This window comes from Hydra vulgaris, chromosome 09 (assembly GCF_038396675.1).
Source record: "Hydra vulgaris chromosome 09, alternate assembly HydraT2T_AEP".
NCBI lineage: Eukaryota > Metazoa > Cnidaria > Hydrozoa > Anthoathecata > Hydridae > Hydra > Hydra vulgaris.
In genome coordinates this window covers 51,141,116-51,158,762 of record NC_088928.1, presented here as the reverse complement: position 1 = coordinate 51,158,762, position 17,647 = coordinate 51,141,116, and the positions used below count along the sequence as shown (strand labels likewise).

At 27.7% G+C, this 17,647-nt stretch overlaps 1 protein-coding gene across 1 annotated transcript in view; it reads left to right on the top strand.

Moving 5' to 3' along the window:
- The window catches only part of LOC101236710 (tudor and KH domain-containing protein), a 76,062-nt gene that overhangs the window by 51,264 nt on the left and 7,151 nt on the right, over positions 1 to 17,647 (top strand). The window contains exons 5-8 of the mRNA XM_065806005.1: positions 2,401 to 2,664; positions 7,495 to 7,657; positions 7,774 to 7,835; positions 10,554 to 10,705. Of these exons, the coding sequence (XP_065662077.1) occupies positions 2,401 to 2,664; positions 7,495 to 7,657; positions 7,774 to 7,835; positions 10,554 to 10,705 (641 nt within the window). The remainder of the gene's footprint in view (positions 1 to 2,400; positions 2,665 to 7,494; positions 7,658 to 7,773; positions 7,836 to 10,553; positions 10,706 to 17,647) is intronic.

The following is a 17,647-nucleotide window of genomic DNA, read 5'->3' as shown; positions in this document are numbered from 1 at the left end:
TTTATCATTGTCGTACAGCACAATCCGCAGAGAAAGGCGATCTGTTTGTGAAGCGCTGACTACAGCTGACAAGGTTGATTTCTCTCCTGATGATCCACTTCTTCTGTATTGGGATAGAAAGCTCTTACTTGATATCACTAGTGGTAAGAAAAAAAGTGGATAGAATTGCCATCCTTGTGACTGGTGGTAAGGTGGAAAATTTGCTGGGCATTCCAAAGATTGATCGAGGTACAGGTGAGCAACAGGCTGATGCTTGCATGAAGGCTCTTAAAGATTGGAAAATGGAAGAATTTGTTCAGGGACTGGTTTTTGACACTACTTAATCCAACACTGGGTTTAACATTGGTGCCTGCACAATAATAGAGCAGAATCTTGACCGTAATCTTATATGGATAGCATACAGACACCATGTCTTTGAAGTCATGCTTTCCACCATTTTCATAACTGCATTTGGAAGCAGTGGAGGACCTGAAGTTGGAATTTTAACCGTTTCCAGAAGCAATGGCCAGCAATCAACAAGGAGGTGTTCACTATAGGGAATGAAGAATTGTATAACTGTGATTTTTTTCTCAAACTCTGTGAAGAAATGCTAGTGTATTATGGTGAAGCAATTAGAGGTCAACACCCCAGGGATGATTACTTAGAACTCTTGAAATTGTGCCTTATTTTTCTTGGATGATCAACTGCAACATCAGAGTTGAATGTAAAGTTTCGGGCACCAGGTGCAACGCACAATGCACGTTGGACGGCAAAAGCTATATATTGTATGAGGATATATTTGTTTCAGATCAATTTGTTATTACTGCAAAGGATAAGAAAGGAGTAACAGACATAAGTCTTTTTGTGGCATTTATATACAGACAGTTTTGGAATGAAGCTCCGTTAGCTGAATGAGCACCATTCAATGATGCCAAGCTTCTTCAATGAATTCAAGAATATCCAAATTGTACAATTGCAATTAATGCAGGAAAAGCTTTTCATCGCCATCTGTGGTATTTTTCTGAACATCTAATAGGATTGGCTTTCTTTGATTCCCATGTCCACAAAAACACCAAGAGAGACATGGCAAACAACCTGAAACAACAGCCAAAACAGAAATCTCTCAAAAGACTTGATGCTGCCACATTCAATTGTCACAGTACATTGTCTTCCTTTGTTACACAATGCGCCGCAGAACTTTTCGATCTAATTTTGAAGAATGGCAAAGAAAAAGCTGAATCATTTTTAATAAAAAAATCTTCAGAGTGGGAAATGGATTCAACATATCTTGAAATGAAGCACAAGGTTCATCAAATGAAGGTCGTCAGTGATTGCGCGGAATGAGGCATAGCACTTATAACATCCTTCAACAAAGTCTACCTTGATGAAGTTGAGTGTTGAATGATGAAAATGATTGATCTATTATTGCCTAGTGTAGTTACATAGTATTACAGTACTATATTATTGTTTGTTTAACATTAAACATCCACAATCCACCACATAATAATAAGTAATTGATAATAAATAATTAAAGAATAAATTTTTTTTTTACTATTTTAACCTCATTCCAAAATGTGACAAAACATGGGAACCCATAAATATCATCCGATTTGATTCAAATTTTGGAAAATAATTACTATTGTCATATAGAACAAGGGCAAGCTTGAGGATAACTAAAGTTTTGAACCTAAAAATTTTGCATCACCCTAATGAGCATCAGTTATGTTTACAAGTATCTTGTTGTTTATTGTTATAAATCTTTTTTCAGATCAAAATAACAATTTTAATGTTTAAAAATTATTTATGATAATTATTAAAAAAAGTTGATCTCTCAAGTCATTAAAAAAAAGTCAATAATTTGCGGCTAGTAATTCGCACATAGGCAGTTGCCCCTCACACACAAAAATAAGAAAATAAATTGTCACAAGTTAAAAAAAGTCTTTATTAGTTGTTATTAATATTAAAATAGTGTAATGTTTTTCAAAGTGTATGATTTAGTAATGGTCAACTTAAGTGAGGTCAGGATCATCTTTAGATGGTTCATCATATTATCATATACAGATTATCATCATATCATATACAGATGGTTGTTATTACATATTAGAAAACATAATCATTATGCAACTGCATAACCACATTTAATGTGCTAGTTGTGTTTTAATGCGCTAGTTGCAGAGCACTTTTGTTTTTAATGTGGTAACTATACAGTTGCAAAGCACTTTCCTTGTAATTTAATTTACACCCATCATGTTCTGGGAAATTTGAATTTTCAAATTGTTTCTCCAAGGGTTGAAAGATATATATATAATAATAGTTCAGAAAAAAAAGTTGGTAGCCTTTTTTATAAGAGTTAACTATTTAAATATTATTATTTATTGTTTAAATCTATTACACTATTACATAAATTTTTATGTTTTTTAGAGAACACTGATTTTACAAGAAAAAAACAATTTGATCAAATTCAAAATGTCATTGAGCTGCCATCAAGTATTATTCAAAAACCTTTAAAATCTCTGCAGCTGCCTATTAATGAATATTTTAAAGTTTTTGTATCTGCCTTTGAAACTCCAGAACATATTTGGGTGCAATATCTACACAGTGAGTTTCAATTCTTAGATGCATTAATAAAAGAGATGACAGAATTTTATGGAGGAAAGCAATCTCAAATTGCTAGGTTGGAAAAGGGTCAGAAAATTATTATTATGTTTAATAATTTTATATATATGCTTTACTTTATGTATATTCTTTAATAACTTATTTAATTTTTTGTTTTGTTTGTTAATTGCTATTATTAGCTAGCACTATTATATTACCATTTTAGCTAGCACTATTATACTACCAATAAAGGCCCATAAAACTCAATAGGCACCACTATGATCTAGGTCATCCCAATGTCATTTTTTTTGGTTATCAGATAATTTTTTTATTAGGGATAGATGATAATTGTCATTATATCACAATGATACTTGCTGAAAATAATTCAAAAGTTAATAAAAATTTAATAAAAACATAAAAAATGTATATTAAAAATAAATTTAAACTTAAAATTTGTCATAGTTAAATATTAGTTTTACTCATTTGTTATGAGTATTAACAAACCTCAATCTTATATTGGTGTCTGTTGTTCTTTGATGTTCTTTATGAAAAAAACTTAAATTACTGAAGAGTGTTTTTAACTAAACTTTTACTTAAAATTTGTTGGGCCTTTCTCCAAATCATGTGCTTATTTCATTCTTAGATAGTTCACAAAACAAAAATGAACTTTGTAAATAAATAGCATACAAAAAAACACTATACAGATTAAATATTTTATTGATACTTTTTTTTGATAGTAATGTTGAAAAAACTGTTAAAAACATAGATAATGATAACATTAGCTTAATTAATTTAATATACAGAAGAAAAAAATTGTTGAAGAAATTACAACTTTAAAATATTGAAAGTCCCTTAGAAGTACAAAATTGAAGATATAAAAATTGAGAAATATATCAACATTGAAAATAAAGGTATAAAGATAAGTACAAAAAAAAAGTGGAGTATTTATAAAAAGTTGTATTTAGGGAAATTCTAATTGCTAACATCAAAAGAAGTATAAATAGAGTTAATGTATTCTACAAAAAGAATACTTAATGTTCTTAGCGATATGTTCTTAGTAAAAATGCTGTTTGTTATATATATACAGGGTGCGGCTGCGATTCGCAAACTAATTCTCTGCTAGGTTTTGTTATGTAGATAAAATACTTCCACAATTTGTTTTTGTTGATTAATGTTCAATGACCATTTTAGATTTTAATAAAATAGTAAATAAAACACATTTTAGTTAAAAGTTTTACAATAGAAGCCAAAAGAACCGAAGTTTTAAATTTGATTCAAGCGGGTTTGTCTGCATGTGAAGTGATTTGTGTTTCTGGAGTATCTAAAACTACATTTTACAAAGTGGTTAAATGTGGCAGTGCTGAAAGAGCCAAAATGCCTTCTCCAATGAATAAAAAAAGTTGATAAAAAGTTCACAGAAAAGCTTAAAAAGCATGTTGAAAAGAATCCTACTGTATCCATCAGAAAGACAGCAAAATTGTTCAATGTTGATGAAAGGACAGTCAGAAGAATTCTAAAAACACTTGGAAAAGTCAGTGTGGCTTGACCTTCATGTCAACTTTTAACAGAAAGACTAAAAACTTTACAATTGGAACAATCAAAGAAGCTTCTAAATCAGCTAAAAAGCCATGCTTCATCAACAGTTAAAGTTTTCTCAGATGAAACTTTTTAGTGTTGACTGTGTGATAAATAAGGGAAATGACAGATTCATTGTGCAGAAGGGTGACATAGCACCACCTGTGTGTCACACCAAGCACCCTCAGTCTATTATGATGCTAGGAATCATCGCTTCTAATGGAGAGAAATGTCCACCAATCTACATCAAAGAGAAAGAAAAAGTTACCTCTGATGTGTATATTAGCTTACTAAAACACTATGTGGTGCCATTGCTGAAGAAGACATTCCCAGAAAACAATTACATTTTTCAACACGACAATGCACCTTGTCATGGGTCCAGAAAACTCAACAATATCTTCAGGGCAATATGGCTAATTTCTGGCCCAAACACTTTTGGCCACCATCCAGCCCTGACCTGAATCCCCTTGACTATAGTGTGTGGAGCATAGTTGAGAGTAAGGGTTGCAAAAAGGCCCACTCAAGTGTCAAATCACTGAAGTCATCAATTACCTGTGCTTGGAACTTAATGTCAAGAGACTATATAATAAGCACCTGCCAGTCCTTCCATCCTAGGCAGTGAGGCAGTGATGAAAAAAAAAAGGAGGTGATGAGGCAGTGATCAAAAAAAAGGAGACTTGATTGAATGTTAAAGTGGAAAAAGTATTTATCTTCAACTTTTCTTCTATTAATATTCCATGAATATAATTTTTTAGTGCTTTAAAAATTCAATGTGAAAAATGCGAATTACTGCCAGACCCTTATGTATGTATATAAATAAATTGATTTTAATAAAAAAGGCAGCGTATAACTATTTTTTAAAATATATTTTAGATAAAATAATATATTTACAATATTTCGTTGACCTATTGTGGTCAGCGTCATCAGGTAATGAAAAAAACGTTACAAAACAACATAAAACCAACCGTTTAAAAAAGAAGACATTAAAAAGCATAAAATATGAAAACTAATCAAATAATATAATAGTGAGGACAGCTAAATTTTTGTCAAAATTGGTCAAAATTTATATTAATATCCCTTGAATCAATAAAATTTTCACAAATAAAAAATGCTACCCACAAAAAGAAGTTGTAGAAGATTTTAATTTTTTCAGTTTTATTTTTTTATTACTTATTTTTTTAATATTTATTTTCAGTTTATTTTAATTTAAGTTTTTTAAATTTTGTCAAAATTGTCAAAGTTTCAAAAACAAAACATCAGAGTTATATTTACTTTAAATAACATACTATGCAACTCCCAATTTAAATAACTCACTATGCATCAACAAAACAAAACTACCACCGAACTCGAATCCGGGTGTTTACGAGCTTAAATGCTCATGCGGAAGTATATATATTGGTGAGACCAAAAAGAAAATCATTTCAAGAAGTGCGGCACACCAAAGAGCCTGTAAAAATCAAAAATGGTCGAGTTCAGGAGCCACAGAACATTCTAGAACATGCCAGGGTACTTTTAATTGGCTGAATCCTAAAACCTTGGCAGTCATTCCAGAATACAGGATAAGAAAAGTTATCCCTGGAGATAAATAAAGCAAGAATTCGACACGAGATAAGTATTGGGCAAGCTGTTCTAAATAGAGATGACGGGGATAGTGTGAAAACAAAAAAGTGGGGATCAATTTTGACAAAAATTTAGCTGTCGTCACTATTATATTATTTGATTGGTTTTTATATTTTAGGCTTTTTAATGTCTTCTTTTTTAAATGGTTGGTTTTATGTTGTTTTGTAACGCTTTTTTCATTACCTGATGACGCTGACCACAATAGGTCAACGAAATATTGTAAATATATTATTATATCTAAAATATATTTAAAAAAATAGTTATACGCTACCTTTTTTATTAAAATCAATTTATTTATATACATATCGTATAACAAGATATGACTTTTAAAGATATATATATGTATATATATATATATATATATATATATATATATATATATATATATATATATATATATATATATATATATACACACACATGCCTTAGGTGATCATCATTAGTTACAAACAATCTTAACGACAAAAAAAAATTAACTTATGCTAATGTTAACTATGATAAAATTAACTTATGATGAGTTTTTTATGTTGATATTTTGATAGTAGCTCATTTCTTTTGTTTCAATTTTGATGTTTTGATATGTTTTTCAGTTTTTAGCAAAGGTTGCATAATTTTTTCTCTGGGTTTAAATGGTTGCACTTTATCAATAATTTTCCATGTTATAATAGGATTTGTATAATCCTTTTTTTTAATTTCGCACAAAAGTTTGGAAAGCTCTGTTGAGTTTGCTTTACTCTCGCATTAAAAATGTTAGCACTAATGGTCTTTAAAAGTATTTTCTTTTAGTCCAATATAATTGAATCCAATATTTTGCAGTAAAGTTTTAACTTTACAACTATTTTTTGTATACTATATTTTTTTAACACATTTTTTTTTCTAAATGTTTGTCAGCAATTGTATGATTGGTTGGTTGGGGTGTTAATACCAGATAAAAGTTTTGGAATTGTAAATCACAGGGTAAAGCATTTTGACATTTATCTGACAAGATAAACTAGTTATTAGTGATGTTTCTCTTCAAAACTTAATAATAGACGTAAATCTGAGAAGTTTATTTATTGCTTTTTACTGATCAAAACAGTAGTTTTGCCAGCTTATTGGTCTTTACATCCTGCATATGATAAGTAGCATACATGGATTGCAATTAAATGAATTTTAGAGACAATAGACTGTTCTTTTTTTTGTTAATGGACCAGAATCCAAAAAAATAAAGAAAAATTTTGTCAACCTTTTTAGGGATAAATTCAATCTAGAATTAGGGGTAAAAACAAATGTAAAAATGTAAATTACTTAAATGTTGCGTTTAATTTATCCGACAGTTCCTTCCAACTGTAAAGAAAACTAGGTAACCACCCTCTGTTCATTAATGTTGATTCTAACCACCCTCCTTATATTACCAAATCCAATCCAATAAAGTAATAGTAAAGCTGCACCTTTTTATAATAAAGCCTTGGCATTTAATGAGTATAAAGAAAAAATCTTTTAACCAAATTCTAACGCAACAAAATAAAATCAAGATCACATAAACTTTATTAACTCTTCAACAAAAACAACTAAAATCTAGCTTATTAGCTACAGCTGTTTTCCTAACATCAAAAATATAATAATAGTCCACAATAAAAAATCTGGTATTAACATTACAACCAACCAATCATACTGGTGCCGACAAATTTCACAATGTCTTAATGTGTGTGTTTTTGTATATTTGTATATTACCTATTTAAACAGGAACAATAGGGGATATTTGTGTAGCTCCTTTTGACAATGACAGTGGAGAGATGTTTAGAGCTTGTATAAAATCAGTTAACTTAGATTCTCGAGCTGTTGAACTATTTTATATTGATTTTGGAGACACAGGATATCAAGATATTGACCAACTAAAACAAATAAGGTAAAACTTCTTAATTATTATTTCTTCTAATCATTGTTATCTGAGATATTATTTGAATATTGATTATGAGTGTGATTCTGATTTAAAGTTAATTTTTTATTTTGGTACATTTTAAGATCTGAACATCTTGTGCTTCCTCCGCAAGCTGTTGAATGCTACCTGCCAATTTCTGCAAAGGGTTAGATTATTATAGACAGTATTTTGAAGTAACTACTTTTTAACATATTTATGAAATAGCATTAAGTCTTGAAAAAAAAAATTTTTTTAATTTCTTTTTACAAATGTTGACACTTATCTCGATATTTTGAAGAAACATTGTTTTCATGAGTAAGAATAATAACATAATAAATGTTATTTAAAGATTTTTACTTACTTGCTTCAAAGTAGTGTAAGAGAATGTAATGTTGGTTTAAAAAAAATTGGTTTTTACCATTAATCAAGTCAGACAATTTGCTACTAATATTTTTTAGTTTTAAAAAACATATTGATACTTTATTGGTTGATAATAATAATAGATTGCAATTAAAAAACTTGTTCTATTGTCATTTGTGCATAATGTTTTTAAGTGATCACCACTGAAGTGATTTTTTTTTTAATTCAATTTTAATTTTTTGTTTTCTAAATATTAAATTTTAGAATTTAAATACTGTACATTTGTGTATAAAATATTTTGAGAAAACATACTAATTAGCTTGTTTTATATTTAATTAGTTTTCTATCCTAGTAATCAATTTTATTATGATAAATGAATTATTAAGATATTTTAAGGAATTTTGTTTATTTAATTATCTTTTTTATTCAAAGCAATATTTCACATATTTGCAAAGTGTTAAATATAGAAAAGCTACTTTCACAAATTTCTATCGACGCCTGAAAATTTCTGATAAAACATTTGTGTGTGTGTTTTTAATGTTTATTGTTGCACACTTTTGTGGTTAGACTTTTTTTAAGTTTTCATAATCAGGATTTCTTATTTAAATATAACATAAAGGAGTTGAAGCTGAAAGCTTGGAAGATTTTATCAACTGAATTCTCTTCCTAATGTTAATCTGTTTTGGACTGTTTATGACTGAATTTGTTTAATTTTAAGTTTACAATAAATAAAAGCTTTAGTAGTGGATCAGTTTAACATCATGACTAAGGTATTACACTGTAGATATATATTATATATACCGCAAACTAGTACTCTAAGAAAACTAGTACAATCAGTTTAGTAAGACTTATTGTTGTAGGATTAGTTATATCTGATGATAAAAAATTATGTAATGAGCATTGTAAAGATAAAGAAAATAAAAAAATATCTTAACTTAGCTTAAGAAGAATTTCCGCAATATTGCAAAAAGTGGAGAAGTTAGTTTTTTTTTTGGCTTATTTGTGGATCAGTTTTTTGCACTATTAAAAATGGGATTCTATCATCAAAACTTCATTTCTTACTTGATTAGTCACAAAGTTTTTTGCATCATTAAAAAAATGAGATTCCATCACCTAAACTTCATTTCTTACTAAATAGTCTTGTTTCACATACAAGATGGTTTATTACTTCTAAAAGAATATGTAAATCTAAACAAGGATGGTAAGGTAAAGGTTCAGAAAATTGAATTGCTGAATTCAATGCGGGTGTTTCTTTGTTGTTTTCTGGTCCAATTTAAGCATTCTTGAATTAAAAGTCCTAAACATGTACTTTACTAGCTGCAGTAACTCATTTCAGAAAGTAGATGCTGCTAAAATAGTACTATCCATTCAAAGACCAGCTTGATTTTGTTTCAGTGAGTGTTTACGTTAAACATTGTTGTGTTCAAGTTTTGAATAATGTAAAAGTTTAGCTATTAAAACAGTTCTGGAAATGAGGATTTACAAAAAAGTGATTCGTGTCAAAGAACAAGAAAGACTTCTATTCTGAATTTGAGTGCTGTGAAATAGTTGGAGCTAATACTATAGGTATCACATATTTATAAATCAGTCCTAACTATTTCTCTAACAACTTCTGAAATTAGGCAATTTTTATCAAAGCTTGAAGGTCCTGAAAGGATCTTGTCATTGGCAATCTGTCAAACATTGTGTAAGATAAGTTACAGAGACTTTGAGTAGAGTGCACACTCACAAAAAGACTATGTTTTAAAATAGCAGTAATTAAGATCTTGAAAGTTTGACAGAAATGTTTTTGTACAGTTAGCGCACGACTTTGGTGGACATCTGACCACTTGATATAGTGAGAATAAAAGATTTTTATATAACTGATAAATTTAACTCTTATCATCCCTTATCATCTTTTTAGACTATTTCAGACATACTTATCATCTATTTAGGCTATTAACAAGAAAATTTAGATAAAGTTAAAACACTTTATTAGGACAATCTGTGTTTAGAAAACTACTGAAAAATCATTTTAAGAATTATTTGAATATAATATTAGTTTTATCTGTAAATTTGTCACTGGTATATAATTATTTGTTGAATTCAATGTACAGGTTCTAATTTTTTTTAAAAGTCTTTACTCTTTTGTAAGAGTTCATAAGTTACAAAGCTTCGTTTTCATCTTCTTTTTTTTTTTTCATTCACATCTTTTTAATTAACTTTTAAATTCCAAATATAAATACTTTATTAGATTTTGAAAAAGTTCATTAATTTTAACAAAAAAATGAATAAAATTTTTTTTTTTTGAGTAAACAATTAAAAGAAAAAAATACAAATCATGTTAGCAAATTTTTTTCAAATTCAAATTTTAAAACTAGATTTGGATTCTCCAGAAATTGTTGCAGTTTTTAGTAATCCTCCTCCCCTCTTTCTTAATAAATTTTGGAAAAATAACTCTTCCCAAAAAAATTTTCCTTTTTTATTGATATCGTTTTTTAGTTTTTAAATTTAAGTCACAAATTTTTTTTTCTTATTTATTTAGATAGTGATTGGTCAGATGAAGCTTTAGAACATTTTGAAAATATTGTTCACTGTTCACAATGGTTACCACTCGTTGCAAAAGTCATAGGATACAAAAATACAGATACTGCTAAATATCCTATACTTCAGATGGTTGATAGCACGGAAGAAAAGGTACATTTGTCAGAATGTATATATATATATATATATATATATATATATATATATATATATATATATATATATATATATATATATATATATATAATGGAGTAGTAGGAAAAGGCTGTTTCTGGCACATATCCTACTACTACCATAAACCCAACCATAATTTCTTAGCTTATTTCAACGATTATCTTAACCATAATTTCTGAGCCGATAATGAAAAATAAAAACAATAAAACAAATAAAAATAAAATAATATAAAGAAAAATATAAAAATTTCAAAATTATAAAATTTATTTTATAGTTTTTGGCTCACTAGTTATTCTAGGTGAATCATAAACATTAAGCGTAAATGTAATATAGCTCAATTGATTTCACAACTGAAATCTAAGTGTAATAGTAAAATTGTCCTTTTAACGCATAAAAACTTCCGGATTGTCCAATTTGTTCATCCCTAGAGTTAAATGTAACCACTAATCTTCTTCCATTAGTAACGCTAGGCATAGAATCGGTATAATTTTTGTAAAATGAGATAGTAGTTGTAGAATCAATTGTTGCTTTTGATTGAAGAAAGATAAAAATTTTCTAAACCAGATGAACAGTAAAAATATGAACTATTATCATCATATCCAGGAATATTGTAGAATTACTATAGTTATATGGTGTCCAAGGTTGTATAGCAAAGTTAGTTTTTACAGGAGAATTGAGTGCATCATACATGTGTACTCTTGATTCCCACCAATTTCCAGATGCACTAACAACATGAAATCTAGCATATTTTAAATAAACATCATTATTATTACCTACAGTATCCAATAATATATATTCTCTACCATAAACTGTATTCAAATATCTAAATGTTGATGAGTATAATTTAAAAGATGAAATTGATTGTGGTATTGATGGACTTAATGTAATAAAAGGTGTAGCGAATATGTTAGTGTATACTTTACAACCTTGTAAAGAGTTTGCATAATATGGTCCACCAAGTGAAGAAAATAAAATATCATTTATTCTGTTAATAGATGTAGAAGAAGAAGAATTTCCTATGCAAAGTGTATTATCTGCATATATTTTAATAAATACATTACTTGGTACAGTTCCAGTAGCACTTGTTCCTGTAATTGCTAACCATAATAATACTTGAATTTGGTATTATTTGCAAATTGTAGATTAGGTATTATATTATCAACATTGTCATTCAGATTGGAAATACTTCATTCAATGAAGTATTTCCAATCTGAACTCTTTCACTATTATAATAAACGGGACTTTTTAAATAATTAACAATTTCAACTGGTGGTGGTTGTCCATAAGAGTTAAAACTTTTTTATCTCTTTATACCAGCAAATCCAATGAAATCCCTGCGTATTTGAATCTCTTGTATTTAATATTCCACATTTTTTTATTTTGTGTATTTTTAGGTAATTATTACATCTCTTACAAATACACCTTTAAAATGTTTTAGTTTTAGTTTTTTTGCTGCTTTAAAAATTTGTTAGTGGTTCATTTGGTAAAATTATTCCTTCAACATTGATATGTTTATAATAATTGTTATTAATCGTTTCCATTTTGTTTTAAAACAAGATTATTTTTTTTCTTCTAAAATAACTCTTTGACCTATTTGACCTCTTTATCAGCCTCTTTGATCTCATTGACCTAAAAACTATTGTTTTTTTCTTCTTTTAGTTTGTAGTGTCCATATGCTAATGTGTGTATACCATCTTCTAAAAAAACTCTTTTATCGCCTTCTGAGCTTAATGCTATTTTATTGATCTCTACTGTGTAAATTTCATCTAAATGAGATCTTATTACATTCATTTTCCTCATCTGATTTTCTTTACTTAATAAACATTTTTTGTAATCTTCATGTGTTATATATTTATTTACAACATTTTTCTTTACTCCCTTACATTTTTTATTATCTTTTCTGTGTACTTTGTAAGAATACAACTTTGATCTGAGTCCTATAAATTTGTGCTCCTGCTGTTTTATTTTTAAACATCCCTATTACTTTCTTATTAGCACCAACTTTAAAACCTACATTATTAATTGCTGGGTGCTTTGGGTCAAACTCTTTTGTATGAAGTTTGCTTTCAACGTCATTAGAAATATCTGCATAAAAGTCTTCTGTTTTTATTTCGTATGCTAAAAAATCTTTGTCTGTGAATAATAGTTTTGCTCGATCAGAATATTTTTTATGTAATCATAGTGAAATTCATACATTAGTGTTTTACTTAAATCTAATATACACATACCTAATTAAATTGGTATGATATAAAGTAATTTTGTTTTTTTCATATGTATTGCTATTAAGTTTTTATCAAATATTATTCTACTTTTATAGTTTGGTTTAGATGCTAATTTAATAGCCTCATCTCTGTTTGTAACTAATCTAATATCAACTCTGTTTTCAATATTCTCCATTGTTTTTCCAAATACTGAATTGTTCATCATTAAAAAAAAAAAAAATCTCAAATCATTAGTTGCTTTAGTTCTTAGTTTTGTATTTAGTTCAATGAATTCACTTAACCATGCTCTTTCTTCAAACTTTATACCTATCTTTATATCTATCATACAATTTAAGATTTTCATAATGAACTATATAATTTTTCTTATTATTCAAGTTAGGTACTAATTTTTCAACATTATCAACAGTTATTCTTTCAGGTGCAAGTGGATAATCATTATGATCATCATGTATATTTTCAGGGTTATCTAAATCAACTTCTAGTATACAGGAAATTGATTTCCAGTTTGTTAACTCGTTTTCATCCATCCATTTAAAACCATGTGTTGGAAGTGGTTTACTCATTGCCCACCCATATAAATTATTAGCATCTAGGTACTGTATATATGTTAATTGTTTGTTTTGATCATACTTATCATTCATATACTTATTATTAGAAGTTCCTAATCTATTTGATATCATACTAATTCTTCCTCTTATTCCTTTCTTCATATCAATGTCAAATCATGCCATACTTCACCATCAATATCACTCAGCAATTCTAATTTTATTTTTGTTTTCTTTAATGCTGCATCCCAAGCTAATCCTGGTGATGTATAATACCAAACAGGATCTAATTTATAACAGTTTATACAAACATCTCAAAAATTTTCAAATACATCAGTTTGTAACATCACATCTGAAACGTTGTACAAATTGTGGTAATCTCTAAATGTTTTACAATTAAACTCATTCCATACAATTTGTGCATGTGAGTAATCATCATCACTTATACCTTCATCATTTAATTTTGAAAAGATTGATTCTTTTGGTGGTAATTGTGTTTCAGAAAATTTATTAGTAGAATCAACCCAATCATATGGGTACACACCTTTTCTTAGTAACAAATCTAATTTTTTTACTTGAATATAATTTCCTATATTTTTACATTATTATTTTGTTAAATTCTTTGATAAACCATCTAAATTAGAAGGCATAAATCTATAACTATCTAAGAAATGGAGTTCACGCCAAATTTCAACTTTCTTACCATCTCTAATAAACTCACCAACTTTAATTTTTCTAGAAAAACTAATATACTCTTCTTCATTGTTTGGTATACAACTCAACTCTCCTCCTGATAATTTCTTTATAAATAAGTGAGAATCATAACCAGATAAATTGTGAAATAGTACTGGAAAGAATTTTGGAATTGCATATTTTTTATTACAGTTTTGATGAGCAGCACCTCTATACTTTCCAGAAATATGACAGTGATCATGCACTTTATCATTTTCAAGATCTTTTCCACAAATGTGACATTCTGTTGCTGCATTAAAATCATCATCAATTTCTGGAGTATATATCATCTTTTTTTAAATTAAATCATGTTACAAATTTTCCTAATATCTTCTTCTAAGCTGTCAACAAAAATTTGCGCAACATCATCTGTTTCATTACTCGCAGTAAATGTAACTGGACTGCGGTGATAAATACTTTCGTCAAAACATTTATTATAATAACAGAATGAACTTGGAATATGTCTTTATTGCTTAGTATAGGAATCATTTGGATTTGGTTCACAGGTGTTAATTGGTTTGATAAAACTTTCAGAGTTAGCATATACTACAAACGGTACTCTCATAGATTTGTTATAATTATTGAACTGCATTGTTAAATTTGGTGGCGGAAGTTCAATACGTACTAAATTATGTGTGCCACAATACAGTTTATGTTTAGATAAAGATTCTTCAGTATTAAATCCTAATAAGCAATTTGGAAAGTCTTTCTTAATTAGAAATTAAGAAAATCTGCTTAAACTTTTTATTAAACAATGGTTAGTTTCACCATTTGAAATTAACAATAAATCTATTAAATGTTTACGATCATTATTTTTTGACACACGCAAAATATGAACTGATGAATTTTCATATCGAAATACATTGATATCTGCATTATTATTTCATATCGAAATACACTGATATCTGCATTATTTTTTTCAAATTGTGTAGTTTGGTTTAATGATACTAAAAATTCTATTTTTTCCCGATTTAATTTTTTAGCTTGATTTTTAAGTTCCTTGTCTAATCTTTGAGGATTATTATCTGTTGGATTTAATGCTCTTGTGACACACCACTTAAAACACTCATTATCTTCATTTTTTATATTAATTATTAGCTTTTTAGTTGCTAAATTTTTATCAAGTGAAATGTATGATTTAGCTTTTATAAGACTATACTCTATAATATTTATATCCATCTTTTTAATAGGAACAAACCTCCATCCTGACCGTTGAAATTATGATAAATTTTCTTGAATTCTCAGCTTTGATGTTTCATGCAATTCATTCAAACCTGTTGATTCTAATACAACTTGATTCTTCGTTGCTAATAGAGCAGTTGTGATTATAGTTTCTCCTGTTTTAATATCAGTACACTACATTTCACAAGTTAGAACTATATAAACCTTTGGTTTTCTATTTTCATTTTAATTGGACTATTTTTTACAAGGTTTATAAATGATAAAGCATCATAACCTTTTTCACCTGTAGCTGTTAATTTTTTTGTAACATTCTTAATAGATGATTGTGTTAGTTTGAATTTTATTTGTTTTTTAATTCCAAATTTATTTTACAACTTTACAACTTTAGATTTTAATGCTTCAATCTTTTCATTAGTTGTTCTTTTAATTGTATCAGTAACAGACGTAATCCAATCTGCAATAGAATTATATATATTACTTGATTCTTTTTGAGATATTGCTGTATTAGTTGCAATAAAAGGTGTAGGGGTTAAAGTTGTTGAAGATGCTATATCCAGAATCGGCTCGTTTAATTTATTTTGTACTGCTTTTTGTTCAACTAATGGATCTTGTACTGCTCTTTGTTTTATATTTTTATTTTTTTTATATTTTTATTTTTCTTATATCATTTTAATATTTTTATTTTCTAAACATAAAGTTTTTTTATTTTCTTATATGCATATATAAAAATTTTTTTTATATATATAAAGATTTTATATGATTTCTGCGATTGTTTCTTGATTTTTTTAAGATTTTATTATCTCAATCTTAACACCATTATCAACTTTTCCATCTTGTAATTCAAGGTATCTCCATCCATACTTAGTTATGCGCATAGCACTATATAATGATGGATATATTGTAATTTCTCCTGTTTCCATGTTAGTTAATTTAATAGACACTGGATTATTTCTAATTGCCCTTAATCTTTCATATTTTGGATCTGCAATTTTTTCTGGTTTTTCATGATTTTTTCTAGGTCTTCCAACTAGTCTTTTCACATTTGTTTCTAATACTGGATGTATTCTAGGTCTCCCAACTGATTTTTTCTCATTTACTTCTTTCGCTTCAGTTATAATAGATTCTTTATTTAATAACCCATTATCCATAGCAATCATTACCAATGTAGCAAGGTTGTCAGATGTTTTTGAAATGTTATTTTCTTCTAAAAGATTTTTTTAAATTTTCTTTGAATATTTCATATTCATTTTATTATATACAGAAAATAAATTATAAAAAATTATAATATTGTTTTTAGTGTTACTGGTAAATAAATTAAGTTATATGGCTCTAGAGCAATTTTGTATTCAGGACCTACAGTTGCGAAAAATGAGTATATAACGTTATCAGTTCCTCCATTTATATACGATGATTCTATTATATCACTTGTAATACGTGTACTATTAACATTTAATAGGTTTACGATATTAGTTGATATATTGTAGTCTGCTGAATAAACCAAAAACTACTGTCAAAACCAAAAACAGAACTGTTTTTGGTTTTGACAGTAGAGTTTGTAGAATTGAATTTGAAGTTGTAAAACCAGCTTTATAACCAGTTGCAATAGTTAAAGCTAACCTTAATTTATTATTCCCTTCCATTGTAATATTTGCAACTCCTCCACTTGCATCACCGTTTCCTGTCATAATAAATTGAATATATTTATTTATATCAGTTATTTCATAACATCCATCTGGAATGTTTATATCCTTCCAAGTTGCTCCGTTACCTGCGCTATATCTAAAATTGTTGTTTGAAGAATTGATATTAGGAAAACTGTAATATGTCTCTAATTTAACTAGAGCCATTTCATATTCTTTATCTTGTCTAAGTTCAATAATAGGGGCAAACTTTGTTTTTAAGATATTGCTATTTCCACTCACTAATAAATATGACATTTTGTTTTTTATATATACAAGAAAAAAAAAATTTTATAATTTTTTTTATTAAAAATTTTTAAATTCACAAGTTGGTATATAAAAATTATCTAATTCACTTCTATATTTTCCATAATCTCTTTTAAAAGATAGATCTATAATAACAAGTCCATGAGGTTCTGATCAGGCATCCTTACAAAATTTTATAAACTCGTCTTTTGTCATATCACTTGAAACATAATCTTTATAAATATGATTTAAATTCTTTGAATCTTGTGGAAATAAGCAAATAAAATTTGTATTTTCCTTAATAGTTTGTCTAGG